At 39.5% G+C, this 16,754-nt stretch overlaps 1 protein-coding gene across 1 annotated transcript; it reads right to left on the bottom strand.

Annotated features, from left to right (window-relative positions):
• Positions 1-4,017: 4,017 nt before the first annotated feature.
• On the bottom strand, positions 4,018-15,055 carry LOC128369137 (myosin-7-like). Its single transcript, XM_053330110.1, has 37 exons — positions 14,855-15,055; positions 13,982-14,125; positions 13,435-13,591; positions 13,305-13,332; positions 13,093-13,198; positions 12,711-12,803; positions 12,532-12,595; positions 12,321-12,419; positions 12,099-12,202; positions 11,771-11,909; positions 11,554-11,672; positions 11,257-11,406; positions 10,996-11,166; positions 10,570-10,879; positions 10,410-10,489; positions 10,109-10,314; positions 9,896-10,019; positions 9,667-9,803; positions 9,307-9,562; positions 8,991-9,233; positions 8,727-8,903; positions 8,483-8,628; positions 8,315-8,405; positions 7,843-8,232; positions 7,389-7,515; positions 7,200-7,318; positions 6,921-7,117; positions 6,661-6,844; positions 6,210-6,375; positions 5,986-6,110; positions 5,593-5,901; positions 5,301-5,504; positions 4,859-5,155; positions 4,667-4,771; positions 4,478-4,573; positions 4,255-4,389; positions 4,018-4,038 (listed from the first exon to the last, which is right to left on the bottom strand). Exons 1-37 carry the CDS (start codon positions 15,053-15,055, stop codon positions 4,018-4,020), a joined length of 5,820 nt encoding a protein of 1,939 aa, XP_053186085.1.
• Positions 15,056-16,754: the final 1,699 nt, after the last annotated feature.

The following is a 16,754-nucleotide window of genomic DNA, read 5'->3' as shown; positions in this document are numbered from 1 at the left end:
AATGCCAATGTTACCAATATAATAAAAATGAAAGAACTGAATAAATATATATATTAAATAGTACAATTAAACAACAATTACCTCAAGTAGAGGCATACAAAAATATATCTGACTAAAATCCAGAGGGACAATTGTGTCTGTTTTGTTTTGTAATTGTGCTAAATAATTTCAAAATCATTACATTCCAGTTAAATATATTTTTGCATTTACAAAATCATTTATAGGATAAGAAAATAACATTGAGAAAGATAGTATTATCAAAGCTTCTTGGCATGGCAACAGAAAAAACATCCCCAAAGGATAAATGACATTCTCTGCGTGGTTTACAATTATACAGATACAGATACATATTTCAATAAATGTAAACTACTAGTCCCAAAAGAAAATGCAGAAAATTTCTGGGGAAATATTTTAGAGAAGTATGCTATGAATGGGTCTCAATTACGCAGAGGGCTTAAGTGGAGTCGCCATGAGGCATGGGTAACATATTGTGTTTAGTTATCATAGAATGGAGTTTGCAGTAACATAAACAGCCATCAGATACCGAGTGGGTCGGTCTAAATAAAGAACATTAGTCTGTGTGATTATCCAGGCGACAAGTGTGAGGCAGCACAGACAGAGGTCTGCCACAGGTGACATGCTTGAGATTCACAGAAAGGCAGTAATGATGACAAACAATAGAGGGTTGTGCCTACATGACATGCTCCAATGTGATGCCAAGGTCACTGTGGAAGCCTTCTTCCATTATCAAGCAGCAGCTAGTGAAAGCTGGCCCCTCAGTTATAGTCCTGTTGACATGGCATTGTGTCTTTGAGGACAAAGATAACTGTGTGAAATTCCTGTTGAGAACCCCGCACTGATTGAGGAGAACAGCTACAGGGGCTTTGAGGATCTTGCCTTTGTGTGCATCAAGGTTCAACTGCGGCAGATGATGGCATCACACTGGGTTCTGCTTCTCATAAATTTACTGAGAATGACAGGTATCCCAAAGCCCATGAACTTGTTATGTTCCATTTAGAATGCCTCTCATATATTCAGTCTGAGTCCAAGCTGAGCTGCTTCAGCTTTATTGCATGATTTACTTCAAGTCATAATTCTGATATCTTTGAAATCTGCCTCATCAACAGTTATCAACGTGTTGCTCCAAAAACAAGCAGAAAACTACCACACACTCACAAGCTTACCGATTTGTGCTGTGTGTACATTTAGTTTATTTCAGTTTCATTGTCTAGGCCCACTATTTAATCACATGTAATGATTTCTAACTTTTAAAACTGAACTAACAACATATACAACATACATTGTTATAATGTATGGAAAACTGTGATGCACAGTCAATCACTAGCACTAACAATCACAGCCCCTTCAAAGGTTAAGAGATAAAAAGAGGGTCAACAGCTGCTGACAAGTGCTGAGATTATTTCCATTCTGATAACTTCCCAGGCCCTGTTACTGACAGCCGGCGTCAGGGTGCCAAATGGAAGTGAGAGATTCCATGTCCCTGTTAAAGACCAAGTGAAGATAACACTGACCTTATACTCAATGAAGGAAACATGATTTAAATGCTCTATGTCACTACAGACGTATATCGTCACCTCATACATTTAGTGAACTATAAACTGTGCCAAGTTATTCAATGCAGCATTTAGCAACATGCATTTGTGCCCTCACTTCAATTATTGGTCAACAAGTGTGTTGAGTGTCAGCAACTTAGAGACGGACAAAATTTGTATTTTCTTTGTCAATTGCTTCTTCTTTTTTTATTGTGTTCTACCTTTTTTAAATATTGCGCTCTCGTATTGTATCTGCTTTACCTCTCTTTAAATTATAAAGCATTTATTGACTGCATAAATACATAAATATAGTTTATTAACTCTGATCCTGATACAGTGTTATGACTTCTTCAAGTGTACATCAGGGCAAAAGAAGTACAGAAGCACACCTGGGGGTTAAAGTACCTTTTTGTGGTTTGCTTCACTAAAGCAATCAACAGCACTCAATAATTACAGTATGCACCTATTATAGGAAATTTTCTTTTTGTGACATTTTGTCCCATCTAAAGACTTAAAACTGCTTATCGACGGACCAAATATGACTTGGAGGGGTGAGGTCATCCTCTCTAGATTTTCTGTTAACGAGTCACTGTAGGTGTTGCTCTTTTCTTAGTTAGTTCAACCATTCTGTTGCTCAATACAGTTCATTGTTAAAGGAAAAACTTGAATTATTCCATATTACCGCTGTTGCTACTGCTGGATATTTAAAACATTTTGTGCAGCAGAGGAATTTTTAACTTCAGAGAGCAGCAGGTTTAAAAGCTTTTCTAAACTGTCTTTAAACCCAATCTCTATTGTGTTAGGTCAGTAACATATTTTATATGACAGTGTAAAAGAGGATTACTTTTAACTCCTGAGATGTAACCATGTGCATCATACAGTATATCATATTAAAGGTGGTCTAATTATAGTGGTGGCCTACTGCTCCATCTTTGGTCATTCATCTTATTCATTTAAGCATAGGCTCAGATATCCTGTTAATCATGCTGATAATCCCTAACACATACTGTTCTGTACGTGGTGTACCGCTTAATGCAGAGGTGTGATAGTGTTTTCATTTGCGCACAGATACGTTCTTGTGCACTCAGGGAGTTAAGGACATGACATGTAATAAGAGAAGAGACAGGACTCCCTGAATTTAACATAAAGGGAGTCTGGGGCCTCCCTCTCCTCCCTGCTCCTGCCTCAAATCATCATTTAGTCTCCAGCACACCAGCGCCAAGGAAAAGCTCTAGACAGGTAAGGATAGCACTTTTATTTGAAAACCACTCCACTATTATAATCTACTGATAATCTTAGAACTAATCTCATATCATCAACATATTATAAAATGTATAGATTGATTTAGACTTAATTCAATTCAGGTTCCAATGCTTAATTTTTGTAAATGTACCACGAAATGGGAAAGTCATTTGAGTTGAATTTGTTTTTGTTGTGTTGATTGATTGTAGTATCCTCTCTTGCCATTTTGGAGAAACAGGCAGACCTGAGCAGGGATTCACTGACCAGCTGCAAGTGATTATACACTGGAATATGGAAGGCCTGGGAGTGAGCATGGATTTAATGTTGACCTTGAGGCCAGGGCTCTTGGGCTTTCTTTAACTCTATTTTAAGAACAAGAGATTTGTTTTGTGTCTCTCTGTTTTAGCCATCACCTCACCTCAACTCTTCAATTTTCAGGCCCTCTACCACCACACTTCACTGTTCCCCTGAGTTCTCCTGTTCAGGCCTAACTCCTCTCTCCCTTCCTTCCTCAACAGTAAGATGTATCTTAAAGCAAGTGCTCCACTGATTTAGCATTTCAACCAATTTATCAGATTTCACACAGCTCCCTCTGGAGTCACAAAAGGCTTTATACTACTTTTTCACATACCCAGTAGTACTCCCTAACACCTGTAAATACACCTTTTCTTCTTTATTTGCTATCACAAATAAATAACCTACAGTTTACATCATCATTATTAGTTAGATATTGATAGAAACATTCACCTTTTCAGTATTTTCCAGTGTAATAATAGGAAGGTGATTCTTTTCAAAGATTTCACAAATGATTATGTACCAGTCCTCCATTAATAGGGCTGTGTCTAGCTTAATCCTTTTCTGAAATTGCTTTTCTTGAAGCTATACTCAGTATTTCAGATAGGTATTTTGTTTTAATATTTAAAGAGAAAGAGAAAGTAGAATCCCAAATTAAAAGTAATTTTTGTCAGGCTAGTCACTAATTCTGTATAGATTTTATGCCTAAACTATTTACTTTACTAAATATCTGCATATTCATAATTTGATTAAGATATGATAAATCCACAATATTTTATTAACTCATTCATTCTCAAAAAGAAGAGAAAAAAGAATTCAAAGTTGAGCATAAGCTTGATGAGATTTTATTAAGCACTACAGGCAGTGAATAGTGATAGATGAGCAGATCTACTCAGCAGTCAGCAGGTTTTCTGAAGGCTCCAAAGCTTCACTCTTCATCAAACCCTTTCTGTTGCAGCCGGGAAAGTTGGAGAGAAAGAAAGAGAGACAGCTGTTAGTTCTTCAGATTAGTATTGCTTTAGTATAATAAACATTGAAATTGACATATCGCATATTTGTCCTAATAACTGGAAAGCAGAGCAGCATATGAGTTAAATGCAGGAATCAGAGGACAGCATATGTCAGGGTCATGCTGTGCGCCTTCTGCAGGGTGCATGCGTCGTACCTTGGAGCCAGCATCACGGCTCTTGGCACGCATCTTGTTGACCTGAGACTCGGCAATATCAGCTCTCTCTTCGGCCTCATCCAGCTCATGCTGCAGCTTGCGGAATTTTCCCAAGTGAGAATTGGCCTGTTCTTCCTGTTAAAGATAAATTAAAGAAATATTATTACTCAGACCAGGGGAAGAAACCACATGGAGAATTCACTTCAATGATTTCCACACTTACAGCCTCCTCAGCAGACCTCTTGTAGGATTTAACTTTCAGCTGCAGCTTGTCAACCAGGTCCTGGAGTCGAGCAATATTTTTGCGGTCCTCCTCAGTCTGTGAAAAAAAAGACAATCAAACACATGTTCCCGTAAAAAGAAATGTAACCACATATGTAGGTTATTGTTTATGTTTGCAACAAGGTACAACCTGATAGGTGAGTTCCTTGATGCGGCGCTCATATTTCCGGATGCCCTTCACAGCTTCACTGCTTTTCTTCTGCTCCATTTCCACCTCATTTTCCAGCTCCTTCACCTGGTCAAGATTTTGCAAATAACTTTTATTCAACATCATTGGTCTTTAAAACATGACAAAGATTATATATGTAATAGAAATGCTGACCCTTGTCTCAAGCTTCTGCACTTGCTTCTTGCCTCCCTTCATGGCGATCTGTTCAGCTTCATCCAGACGGTGCTGCAGGTCTTTGATGGTTTGCTCCATGTTCTTCTTCATACGCTCAAGGTGAGCACTGGTGTCTTGTTCCTTCTTCAGTTCCTCTGCCATCATGGCAGCATCAGTAATGGCCTTCTTGGCCTTGTCTTCAGCATTTCTGCACTCCTGCAGTGCATCTTCCACTTCTGTCTGAAGCTGGGATGTATCACCCTCCAGCTTCTTCTTCTGGTTTAACAGACTAGTGTTCTACATATTTTAAGATGTGATATTTGAGAATGTGAAAAAGAGTGTCAGTGAACTTCAGAAATAGTAAATTGTTTTTTTGTTTGTCTTAATATCCAAGAAAACTAGTCAGTCTGTGGTTGTGTTGCAGTAAGTCATCAGGTCTCACCTGTGAGTGCAGTAGCTGCACCCTCTCACTGACATCCAGCAGCTCTTGTTCAGCAAGCTTGCGGCTTCTTTCAGTTTGTTCGAGAGCACCCCTCAATTCCTCCAGTTCAGCCTGAAGTAAATTGTTGCGTCTCTCAACAATTGCAATGTTCTCTTTAAGGTCATCATTGGCCCGAACAGACTCATCCAGCTGAATTTGGCAATCCTAAATGGGATGATAATAACATTTATTTATAATCAGTCTGGATTTTAAACATCTTAAGAGAGTGAACATTTCTGTCTCTCTAGTGTACCTTCAAATGTGCATGAATGGATTTAAGTTGTTTCTGGGCCTCAGATGCCTGCCTATTGGCCTGGCTCAGCTGGATCTCCATCTCATTGAGGTCTCCCTCCATCTTCTTCTTGAGACGCAGCGCCTCATTTCTGCTACGACACTCAGCTTCAAGAGAGCTCTGCAGGGTGTCGATAGTCCTCTGCTGGTTCCTCTTGCACTGCTCCATCTCCTCATCTTTCTCAGCGAGTTTGCGTTCAATATCAGCTTTAACTTGATTGAACTCAAGCTGGGCTCTCAGAATTTTACCCTCTTCATGCTCCAAGGAGGCCTGATGGACAGGATGGTACACAGTTATACAAATTAACACGCACGATTACTCTAAAATGTGCTATTCATCAAAGAAGGTCTGTACCTCTGCTTCCTCAAGAGCAGACTGGATCTCAGTCTTCTCCTGTTCCAGCTGCTTACGAACCTTCTCCAACTCATAAAAGATTTTTCCTCTTTCACTAATTTGCTCAGTGAGGTCAGAAATCTCCTCTGTGGAAGTAATTTGAAGTTAGTTGGTTGTTTGGCATCTCAATTACATGCTAAGTGAACTATGTATTGCCTTCCAAGACATATTCACTGAAACATTACCCTGTAAATTCTTGTTCTCTCTCTTCATGGTCTCCAGATTATCCAGAGACTCTTCATATGAGTTCTTCAGTTTAAAAAGCTCAGTGCTCAGAGACCTGGACTCCTTTTGAGAGCTCTCCAGCTCTGCTTGAGACTCTTCATATTTCTGCTTCCACTCAGACAGGACCTAGATATAAAGATGCAAGTTGTAAGACCCCTTTTAATGTCTAAGTTTATACTTTAGACTTAGGTTGAAGTGTTGTTACAATCTATTTTTGTTTTCATAAGTAACAATCAAACTATAGCGATATTATGAAGTTGTGTAGCCAGAAGCGTAGGTAGCTATTATTGATGCTATTTACAACATTTTAACTAATATTCCAACTAGAAGAATATGCTAATATTCCACTGAAGTCCTGGTTCTTAGAGTGTAGAAATGTAAAACTAATCTTGATAATGAATAATAATACACCTTGTCAAAGTTTCTTTGCTTCTTGTCCAGAGCAGCAGCAGCAGCATTAGACCTCTCTACATCCACCATGAGATCTTCAATCTCATTCTGCAGTCTGTGTTTGGTCTTCTCCAGAGAAGAACATTTAGCATTCACTGCTTCAACCGCCTCCTCAGCATCCTGCAGACGCTGAGCCAGCTTCTTTCTAGATTATCACAGAATTGAATCAGATTGCTTTTTAACTTTTAAGCATTGTTTGTGTGAAAATTAATTTTACTTACTTGGCCTCCTCCAGCTCTTCAGTCCTCTGGATGGCATCAGTTTCATACTTAGTTCTCCACTGAGCCACCTCAGAGTTGGCCTTGGACATGCTGCGCTGCAGTTCAGCCTTAGCCTCCTGCTCCTCCTCATATTGCTCCCTGAGCAGGTCACAGTCATGACGAGAGGACTGTACTGCATGTGCTAATGCATTCTTGGCCTGGTTGCATAAAGACAATAGAGATGTTTCTCTTTTTTTGAGACATTCAGAGAAATTAACACATTTGGCATTATTTCCATACCTTTACTTCCTCCTCTAGTTGTCTTTTCAAATCTTCAAGTTGTTGATTGTATGTATTCTTTCCTCTAGTCAGCTGTGAAACAAGAGATTCTTTCTCCTCTAGCTGTCTTATAAGCTCATCTGGAAAAGCGAGTTCAGTTTTAGATTATCATTATTCTATATTATACAACTTTAAAAGTGTAATACTCACCATTCTCAACTTGAAGCTTGGCTTTCTGAGTGGTGAAGTCATTAAGGGATCTTTGAGATTCTTCATATTTAGTCCTGTATTCATTCATTTGGTCCTCCATAGTTCTGCAGTTCTTCTCCAAGTTAGTCTTCAAAATAAATGTATCACAATAATAAATATATAATGAATACTGTAGAGCAAAGACCCCCCCCCCCCCCCCCCCATTAAATTTTATCCCTACAATACATTTAACCTTCTATGGCATTTTTATTTTAGCAAGGGAAAAATTCAGCAGGGCCATTATAAAATGTGTTGCCTGAGGGCAAAACAATGACATAGGGGATTAAGTTTTTATAGATTACTGATGTTGCATCACCTCTAAGAATCAAACCGCTGTCATTTCAAACAACTAGCAGGAGGTCAGGTGGCTCCACCAGTGTGAAAATTTGCATTAAGAATCATTAAGCACACATACCTTTGTCTTCACAATATGTTCCATATTGGAAACGACATCATCCAGTTCCAGTCTGAGCTCACTCTTCTCCTTCTCCAGTTTCTGCTTGACTCTCTGCAGGTTGTCAATCTGCTCCCCGAGATCAGCAACACTGTCAGCTTGTTTCTTCCTCAGGGTAGCAGCAGTGGCTTCATGCTGCAGAGTGGCCTCTTCAAGGTCTCTGCGGAGTTTCTGGAACTCAGCCTCCCTCTTCTTGTTCATCTCAATCTGAGCAGAGGTTGCTCCACCAGCCTCCTCCAGCCTCTCGCTGATCTCCTCCAGCTCTCTGGACAAGTCAGCTCTCTGCTTTTCCACCTTGGCTCGGGCAGCTCGCTCTGCTTCAAGCTCTTCCTCCAGCTCCTCTACACGAGCCTAGTGTCAAAACGTGCTTAAATGCATTGTACCTCAGGAAAATCTTAACATGTAATGTTAAAACCCAATACTGCATTTTTACCTGCAGCTCTTTCAGCTTCTTCTGAAGTTGAAGTATTATGGCTTGCTCATCTTCAATTTTGCCGTTCAGCTGGCTGATCTCAAAGTCCTTCCTGTAGCAGTGTATGGTTTCAGTGTTAGTTAATTAAAACTCTGGTTACCGGTTAAACCATGTTATATTGCATTGTACTTTTTCAGGTGCTCCTCCATCTGTTGTTTGTCATTTTCTAGATCCATTATAGTCTCCTGGGCCAACTTTAAGTCTCCCTCCAGCTTTCTCTTGGCTCTTTCAAGGTCCATTCGAACTTTCTTCTCTTGTTCAAGAGATCCTTCAAGCTTAATGCAAATAAATATAATCACAATATTTGTGAATTGTTTAATTATTAATACTTTCAATACCATATAAGTAGAATGATTTTAATGTAGATTCTTACATCATCCACTTGCTGCTCCAGCTTAGTCTTGGCCTTAGTCAGAGAGTTGACTTTGTCTTCTTCACTCTGCAAGTCATCCAGCGTTTGCTGATGAGCTTCCTGTAAGGCTTTCTTTTCCTTGGTCAGCTTGGCAATGATTTCCTCCAGAGCAGACATCTCTTCAGTCATGTTTTTTACCTAGGGACCATGAAAATATGCATTTTTTCTATGTCCCATCAAGTTGCTGATTTGTTGTCAAATAAATGGTTAAATCAATTGTCATACCTTGTTCTCAGTGGCATGCTTCTCCTTCTCCACTTTAGCCAGAGTTAACTCTAAGTCATCAATGTCTTTCTTTAACTCAGAGCATTCATCTTCCAGCTTCCTCTTCTTAGCAGTCAGTTCAGCATTCATCTCCTCCTCATCTTCCATTCTTTCTGTCATCTCTTTGACTTTTGCCTCCAGTTGGATTTTGTTTTTGATCAGCCCCTCACATCTTTCCTCTGCATCACAGAGATTGTCTTGCTCCTGCAAAGTTTAACCTCATTAGCACATACCTTAATGACAGGTTAGGAAAATGTTGCTATAGTGCCATTCTCACCGTTTGAACTTGAAGCTGCAGGTCATTCTTCTCTTGGAGAATAGAGACCATTTTCTCCTCTAGTTCCTTCCTACGAGCTTCAGACTTTGCATAAGCTTCTTTCAACTTCAGGAATTCTTCCTTCATGTTGGCCATCTCCTTTTCTGCTTCAGCAGATCTCAGCAGGGGTTTGATCTTGAAGAACAACTTCATCCAGGGCCAATTCTTGACTCCCATGAATGAACGGACATTCCACTGGATCACTAATAATGCATCTCTACATTTTATTTTATTTATTTACAGAAAACATAAGGTATTAGTTAAATATACAAATTACAGATCAACAATCTTTGACCAGTTCCAGCAGGACACAAAAGATACCTGCGTTCCACGATCTTCTGAAACTCAATACGAGACAGGAGACCACGGGATCTGGCTTGAATTCCAGTGATGATTTTAGAGAGACGCTCATCTCTCATCTCCTCAAGCAGACCCAGCAATCCAGCTTTGAAGAACACCTGGCAGCGATAGCAATGGGCATTTACCTTCCACATTTTCCACTGTAATCATGTTTTATTTTAATCAATATTAGTACAACTTCAAGTGATACCTTGGTATGTCCAAACTTGTATTGATTGTGATCAATATCCAAAGACCCAAGGAGTTTCTCTGCTCCCTTTTTGCTGTCAATGAACTGACCCTCAGGGATGGCAGCAGGATTCAGGATGCGATATCTGGAAAATAAAAGACAAAATGTCCATAGAAATAATATTTGAATTTTCTTTTGAAATTATATGATTTAACACTTATTATGAGGTGATACCTCTGTTTGAAATCTCCATAGAGGATCCTGTTGGGGAAGCCCTTTCTGCAAATCCTGATGCCCTCCAGCACACCGTTACAGCGCAGCTGGTGCATGACCAGAGGGTTCTCCATGGCCCCAGGAGTTTTGGACTCATTGGGGATGATGCAGCGTACAAAGTGGGGGTGAGTAGACCTCAAGTTGGTCATCAGCTTGTTCAGGTTCTCCTTTAATGTGAATAATTTGTCATTTAAAGTAAGTATTTGTTACTGTAGGTATGTACAAAATACCATATCCAAGGATACAAATAATCATTTAATACCCTATGAAGAGCAGACACAGTTTGAAAAGATGATCCCTTCCTCTTCTTCTCTTTTTTGCCTTCAGTGCCTTCTGTCATTGTTAAGAAAAAAATCATGTCATCTTAGAACTAGAACATATTAATTGTGATGTGTGCCAATATGATATTTACTCAAAATTACCTGATTCAGCTCCAGCATAATTTGCAAAGAGTGTTGCAAGAAGCTTAAGACTAGATTTCTGGTACAGTCCAACAACAGTCTCATTCAGAGGATCCTTGTTCTTCACCAGCCAGTTGTTGATATTATAGTCAACAGTTCCAGCGTAGTGGACCAGGGCAAAATGAGCTTCTGGTTTCCCTTTCACAATTCTAGGCTTCTGGAAGTTGTTGGATTTTCCCAGGTGGTTGTCATAGAGTTTAGCTTTAAAGGTGGTATCACTGGCTTTGGGGAACATGCACTCCTCTTCAAGGATTGACATAATACCCATGGGCTGAAAAATAAATTACAGAATAAAGACAAAAGTGCTGTCTTACAAGTGGAATAAACATTGCAGTAACTTATTTGAAAGACAGATCATTTTTTGATACAATATTTTTCATAACTCACCTTTTCAATCAGGTCAATACAGGCCTGCAAGTCCATACCAAAATCAATGAAAGTCCATTCAATGCCCTCTTTCTTGTACTCTTCCTGCTCCAGCACAAACATGTGATGGTTGAAAAACTGTTGCAGTTTTTCATTGGTGAAGTTGATGCACAGCTGCTCAAAGGTGTTGAACTGCAAATATATATTTTTTTTGTAAGTTTTTTTCTGTGTATCTTATATTGAAAGGGAGATATTTATTGTGTTCTAATAAAAATCACTTACATCAAAGATCTCAAATCCAGCGATGTCCAGTACACCAATGAAGTACTGCCGAGGTTGCTTGGTCTCCAGTGAGTGGTTGATTCTCACCACCATCCACAGGAACATCTTTTCATAAACAGACTTGGATAGAGCTCCAACAGCATAGGTCACCTGCAAAATAGACAATATATTTAATCCCATACATGCAAACAAATCATCATATTTAGCCTCTACAGAAGTAACTATATAGACAATGTTATGTATTCCTTTATTAGAAATAAAGCATTTCCCTTTAAGTCAATTTCCCATATTTCTTACCTGGGCAACACTTTGTCCCTTAGTGACCCACTCATTTCCTACTTTGACTCTTGGATGACAGAGAGCTTTGATGAGGTCAGCGGAGTTCAGGCCCATCAGATAAGCTACTTTGTCAGCATCTGAGGAAGGAAAGCAAATGCTGTACAATTAACATATCTGCTTAGGCCATAACCTATTGGTTGGTATTAGCTAACATGGCACACTGAACCACTCTCACCTTCAGTGCCATCAGCCTCTGCCTGCTCCTCTCGCTGTTTCTGCTTGAATTTCATATTGCCATGGTGCATGATGGCACCAGTCAACTTGTACACAGAGTTCTTTTCCTCTTGGGTAAAGCCCAATACATCATAGGCACTCTGTGGAGGAGCAGTAAGTAACACTAGATCAAGAATAATGAAGTATAATTCTCCTCAAAATAATACTAAGCTGAGAATCTTTATGTTAATTTCCTTAATACAGTGACTTAGTTATGGTCATTATTACTAGATCAAAGTGTTAGAAGTTTAAAGAGGAATTGTGAATAGAGGACTAAGAAAGATGCTGACATCTGTAGCCATCAGTTCTTCTGCATCATCAATGGAGGTCACTTGGGTTTCCCCCTGAGAGATGAAGGCGTAATCATAGGGATTATTTGTGATCAGCAGCATCTCTGGTGGACAGAGAAAGAGGATGAGACAAGGTCAGACAGATGAACAGACTGAAAAAACAGCCCTTTTCTTGTTCAGAGGCAAACCAGCAGTGAGCACACAAAACAGCCCTGTACTGACCAAGGAGTTCAGGCTTCTTCTGAGACAGAATCTGGTAGAAAATGTGGTAATCTCTCTCAGCCTTGAGCTGGAAAGTCACACGAGACTTCTCCAGAAGATCTGGAGTTCAAAGTGCCAGAAAGAAGAGAGTTAAATCCACTCTGCTGACATGACAGACCATAAATTATATTTCCATTATTAGTTTAAGTGTGATGAGGGTGTGTGCTCTTACATGTTTCAATATCAGCAGAGGCTAACTTTCCCCTCGTGTCAAAATGAATTCGGATAAATTTACCCTGAAGGATAAAGGTTGTACATTGATATACTGTATGACAATGTTAATGATTATGCTTTCATGTGAACTAAATACATGAAATACATCATTTATTCACATAAAGATTAGGTACTTACAAATCTGGAGGAGTTGTCGTTCCTGATGGTCTTGGCATTACCAAAAGCTTCCAGAGCAGGGTTAGCCTGGATGATTTGATCCTCCAGGGTGCCCTGTCACAGAGGAACATTGTGCATACTTAATCTGTAAATTATGTTTAAGGATATAAAGAGACTTCAGCTTACTCTGGTGCAGCACTAAGAGGTTTTTTTTGTAAATTCGTAATTTTTAAGTTCAATTTGTCACCAGAGCACAGAGAAGGTTTCTTGAAAGGGAAATCTGTTTCATTTTTAAAAAGGAGCAAAAGTTAGTGGTGACACACTTTTTTTGGTATAATTATATTTTCTGTAGTCCTCAAAAACCCTCCAACAACTCACATATTTGAATGAGCTCATTATTTACCTTGTCTTTGGCAGCAGTATCTTTCTTAGAGCCTCCAGCTGCAATACTTGCAAAGTACTGGATGACTCTCTTTGTGTTGACAGTCTTTCCTGCACCAGATTCTCCACTGTAATTGCAAAGTCAATGGTCAGTACTTACAATGGCATAATATAAAAATTATTTCAGAGCATCTTGTGTCAATGATGCTTTTACGTATAAAGTATTATACATACGTGATCAGAATTGACTGATTTTCACGGTCTGCAAAATAAATTTAAAGAGAATACAGTTTTATTAATTTAGCACAATTACATATATCTGAGAAAAGTTACCCAAAACAGTATCTAACTCATCAGTCTGTACCTGCCAACATGTATTGGTAGGCATTGTCAGAGATGGAGAAGATGTGAGGAGGAGCTTCACTCCTCTTCTTTCCTCTGTAGGCAACAACCACCTCTTGGTTGTAGACTGGCAGCCACTTGTAGGGGTTAACAGTCACACAGAAAAGCCCAGAGTAGGTCTGAGAAACACAGAAAAATCAGGTTTTATTTGATTGATTTCAGGTTTTGACACACTTACAGTACCAGTCAAAAGTCTTCTTATTCCTTCTTTCCTTCCTTCCCATTCACTTGATGAGAAAATGTATCCAAACCTTTGACTGGCACTGTATTTCTAATTCCTCGTAAAGGTTTTTGTACTTATAACTTTCAGTCCGTCACTATGTTTGTGTTCACATCTTTAAAAAAAAACAATTCACTATATTACAGTGTTTAAAAGTATTATTAAACATCAACATATTTCTTCTAGGTGTAAAAGTACTGCTTTATCTCATCTAGATGAGCTTTCAGCACAAGACTTAGACAGTAGCGTTTGTTGGCAAACTTTGTTAATCAACTTGAAGGCTACTCACATAGATCATCCATGCTGCATAACGCTCTTTGAGATTAAACAGCACAGCTGGCTCATGGAGGAAGGTCAACATGGCCATGTCCTCGATCTTGTCAAACTTTGGAGGGTTCTGTTGCATGATCTGGGTGTCTTTGACAGTGACCGTCTAATGGAAAATATTTCAGTTTTCAGTTTAAACTGTAATAGCCACATGAGTGAGTAATCCAAACAATCAGACAGTCTGTTGTGGTTTTTGTAACCTGAATGCGCTTGTTAGCAACAATACTGCTTGAGCAACATCATGTTGCACAAGCAATATTGACAAATGGCAGCAATGCCTCGCTTCATCACTCAGATGCTCACTGCAGAGACTGGAGACACTGCAAATGCAGCCATACTCAAGCTCCCATTCACACCCACTTAAGGATAAATGCTTTAAATCACACATAGATTAACACTTGCTTCCTGTCAAGGACTCACACTCACATCTAATGTGTTTTCTTTGCTTTTTTAGTTGGCCCTGGTGACTGGAGTGACAAAATTGATTAAATCCCTTTTCTGGGACAGATATGGTTTCAAGTGCACTGAAGAACAAAGTAGAAAATGTATCTGGCATGCTTGGTATGTTACAGCAGGTATTTAACATCAACTAAATACCTTTTCATTGTTAAAAAAATCACTTTTATTTACAAGCTTTGCACCGCCTGCCTTGTAGTTCTAGTTATCCTGAAATTATTAGATTTGGTGTATTTTAGTATTGTGCTTACACTTGATTTTGGATGTATTGGCATGTTAAGTTGAGGCTTTAGATTTATAAAAAATCAACCTAACTATGATAAGAATGTGCTGTTAGTATTATGAACTAAATCCTGAATGGTAAATTGTAACCACTGACCTTCCCGTGCTGCGTGTCCACAGTAACCTTGTCTCCGTCTCGGCTGGTGATGGTTGCCTTCACAAACTCTTCCACAGCATCGGGGACATAACACTCTTTCTTTATGTCAAAGGGACGTGTGGAGGCCTCCATACGTTCTTTATCCGACTTCCGCAGGAATGGGGCAGCCAGCCCAAACACAGCCATCTGTGCATCCCCCATGGCTACACTAATGTATATATATATATATAAAATATATGTATAGTTAGTAGAGATAATTCCATCTACATCTTAAGGTATTGATAAGCTGTAGAAGCCATTAAAAGGAAAGAAGAATTACCAAGTGGCTTCAACTCAGATGATGAGGATGGTGAGATGAGACTTCAGAGTATCAGTGATCCACCTGCAGTGTAAAGAGAGGACTTCAAGATATTAAGATCAAAGTAAAATGTCTGAAATAACATGTTTCTTCTACTTACCAGTATTCATGATAACTTGTACTTGTCAGATACATTGTGAGATTTGTTAAGTACAAATGACACAATGTATCAGACAAATGAGATGGAACATACAGTATTAAAAAAACACTGATGAATGTATAATACAGCCAGCTGTGCAGACTTACAAAGGCCAGGTGAAGAAGAAACAGCTCTTAGACTTGGCAAGCAGGGATCAAATATATAACCCCAGATCAACCTGCCTTACAAGGCCAAGGGTACCACCCTGACCTGCTAACCAATACACACACACACCCACCCACCACCAACACACACACACACACACACACACACACACACACACACACACACGCGCACACACATGCACACACACATGCACACACATCAACAGATACACTAGTTTCACACATTCCACTCTACTCACTCACACACACACACACACACACATATGCACACACATCAACAGGTACACTAGTTTCACACATTTCACTCTACTCACTAACACACACACACACACACACACACACACACACACACACACACACACACACACACACACACACACACACACACACACTGTGTGGTAATCACCATCACTTTTATCACTAATGACAGGGCTCTAGCCCTCATGATGTCTGGCTGCCCTCTCTGTTTATTTGTCTCTACTTCTCATATCCAAATAATGTGATTTTTTGGGAGCAATGCCAGGAACTTTCTCCTGCATAACTCATTCATGACTCACCCAAACCATAGCCACACGCCCACACTTTTTTGTCATTTCTCTTGTCCCATTTTTTCCAAGTGAGGACCGTTCTTGGACAGAAACCAGATTCCATTTATTCCCTGTGAGGCAAAGAAAAGAAGGGCAGAATGTGGCAAGGAAGGTATGAATTTTCACCTTGGTCAAAAGTAAAAATATCTGTCCACATATTTTATGTATGCATTCTGCTGCTGTACACACATACACACAGTATGATTTTTAACCAAAAGGATCTGGGTCAGAAATAACAAATCATTGGAAAATTAGTTAATAGGAACAGTAGGAGAAACTGCTGTCATTTTTTATTTCAGGAATATTGTAGAATACCAATAAGACAAGGTGCATCACACAGAGGTTGTTTCAGAACCCCTTTTTTAATATTCCAACTACCTGGGAGATCTGCCCATTGAATGTTTCCTGAGCCACCTTAAAGCCACTTGTGCCTGGAACAGTAGGACAGCAGTGATTAAACACACGGTTCCTCAGCCTTCCACAACAGTGACCCTTGTCGATTTTCTCTACTAGCAGGCAAATATCTTTTCTGTCTCGGGCACCAACAGCAGCTTATTTCATCTGACAGTCTATCTCAGTATCCAAGCAAGGTCAGAATTGCTTTTACCCTCACTTGTGATCACCAAGGTACTTGAACACCTCATTTGGACCAGCTAACTTGCATGTGGTCATGTCAGATAAACCTGGAGGA

Source organism: Scomber japonicus, chromosome 12, assembly GCF_027409825.1.
Source record: "Scomber japonicus isolate fScoJap1 chromosome 12, fScoJap1.pri, whole genome shotgun sequence".
NCBI classification, from domain to species: Eukaryota; Metazoa; Chordata; class Actinopteri; order Scombriformes; family Scombridae; genus Scomber; species Scomber japonicus.
The sequence above is the reverse complement of the archived record's forward strand: the minus strand, read 5'-3'. Positions and strand labels throughout refer to the sequence as shown.

What these genes read in the sequence shown, in the direction of transcription:
- LOC128369137 (XM_053330110.1), bottom strand. Translation starts at nt 15,055, where the DNA reads ATGGGGGATGCACAGATGGCTGTGTTTGGGCTGGCTGCCCCATTCCTG. An exon ending in AAGAACTGATGGCTACAGAT is followed by an intron (nt 11,910 to 12,098) that starts GTCAGCATCTTT and finishes GCTCCTCCACAG; the next exon opens with AGTGCCTATGATGTATTGGG. An exon ending in AGAGAACAAGAATTTACAGG is followed by an intron (nt 6,111 to 6,209) that starts GTAATGTTTCAG and finishes TTACTTCCACAG; the next exon opens with AGGAGATTTCTGACCTCACT.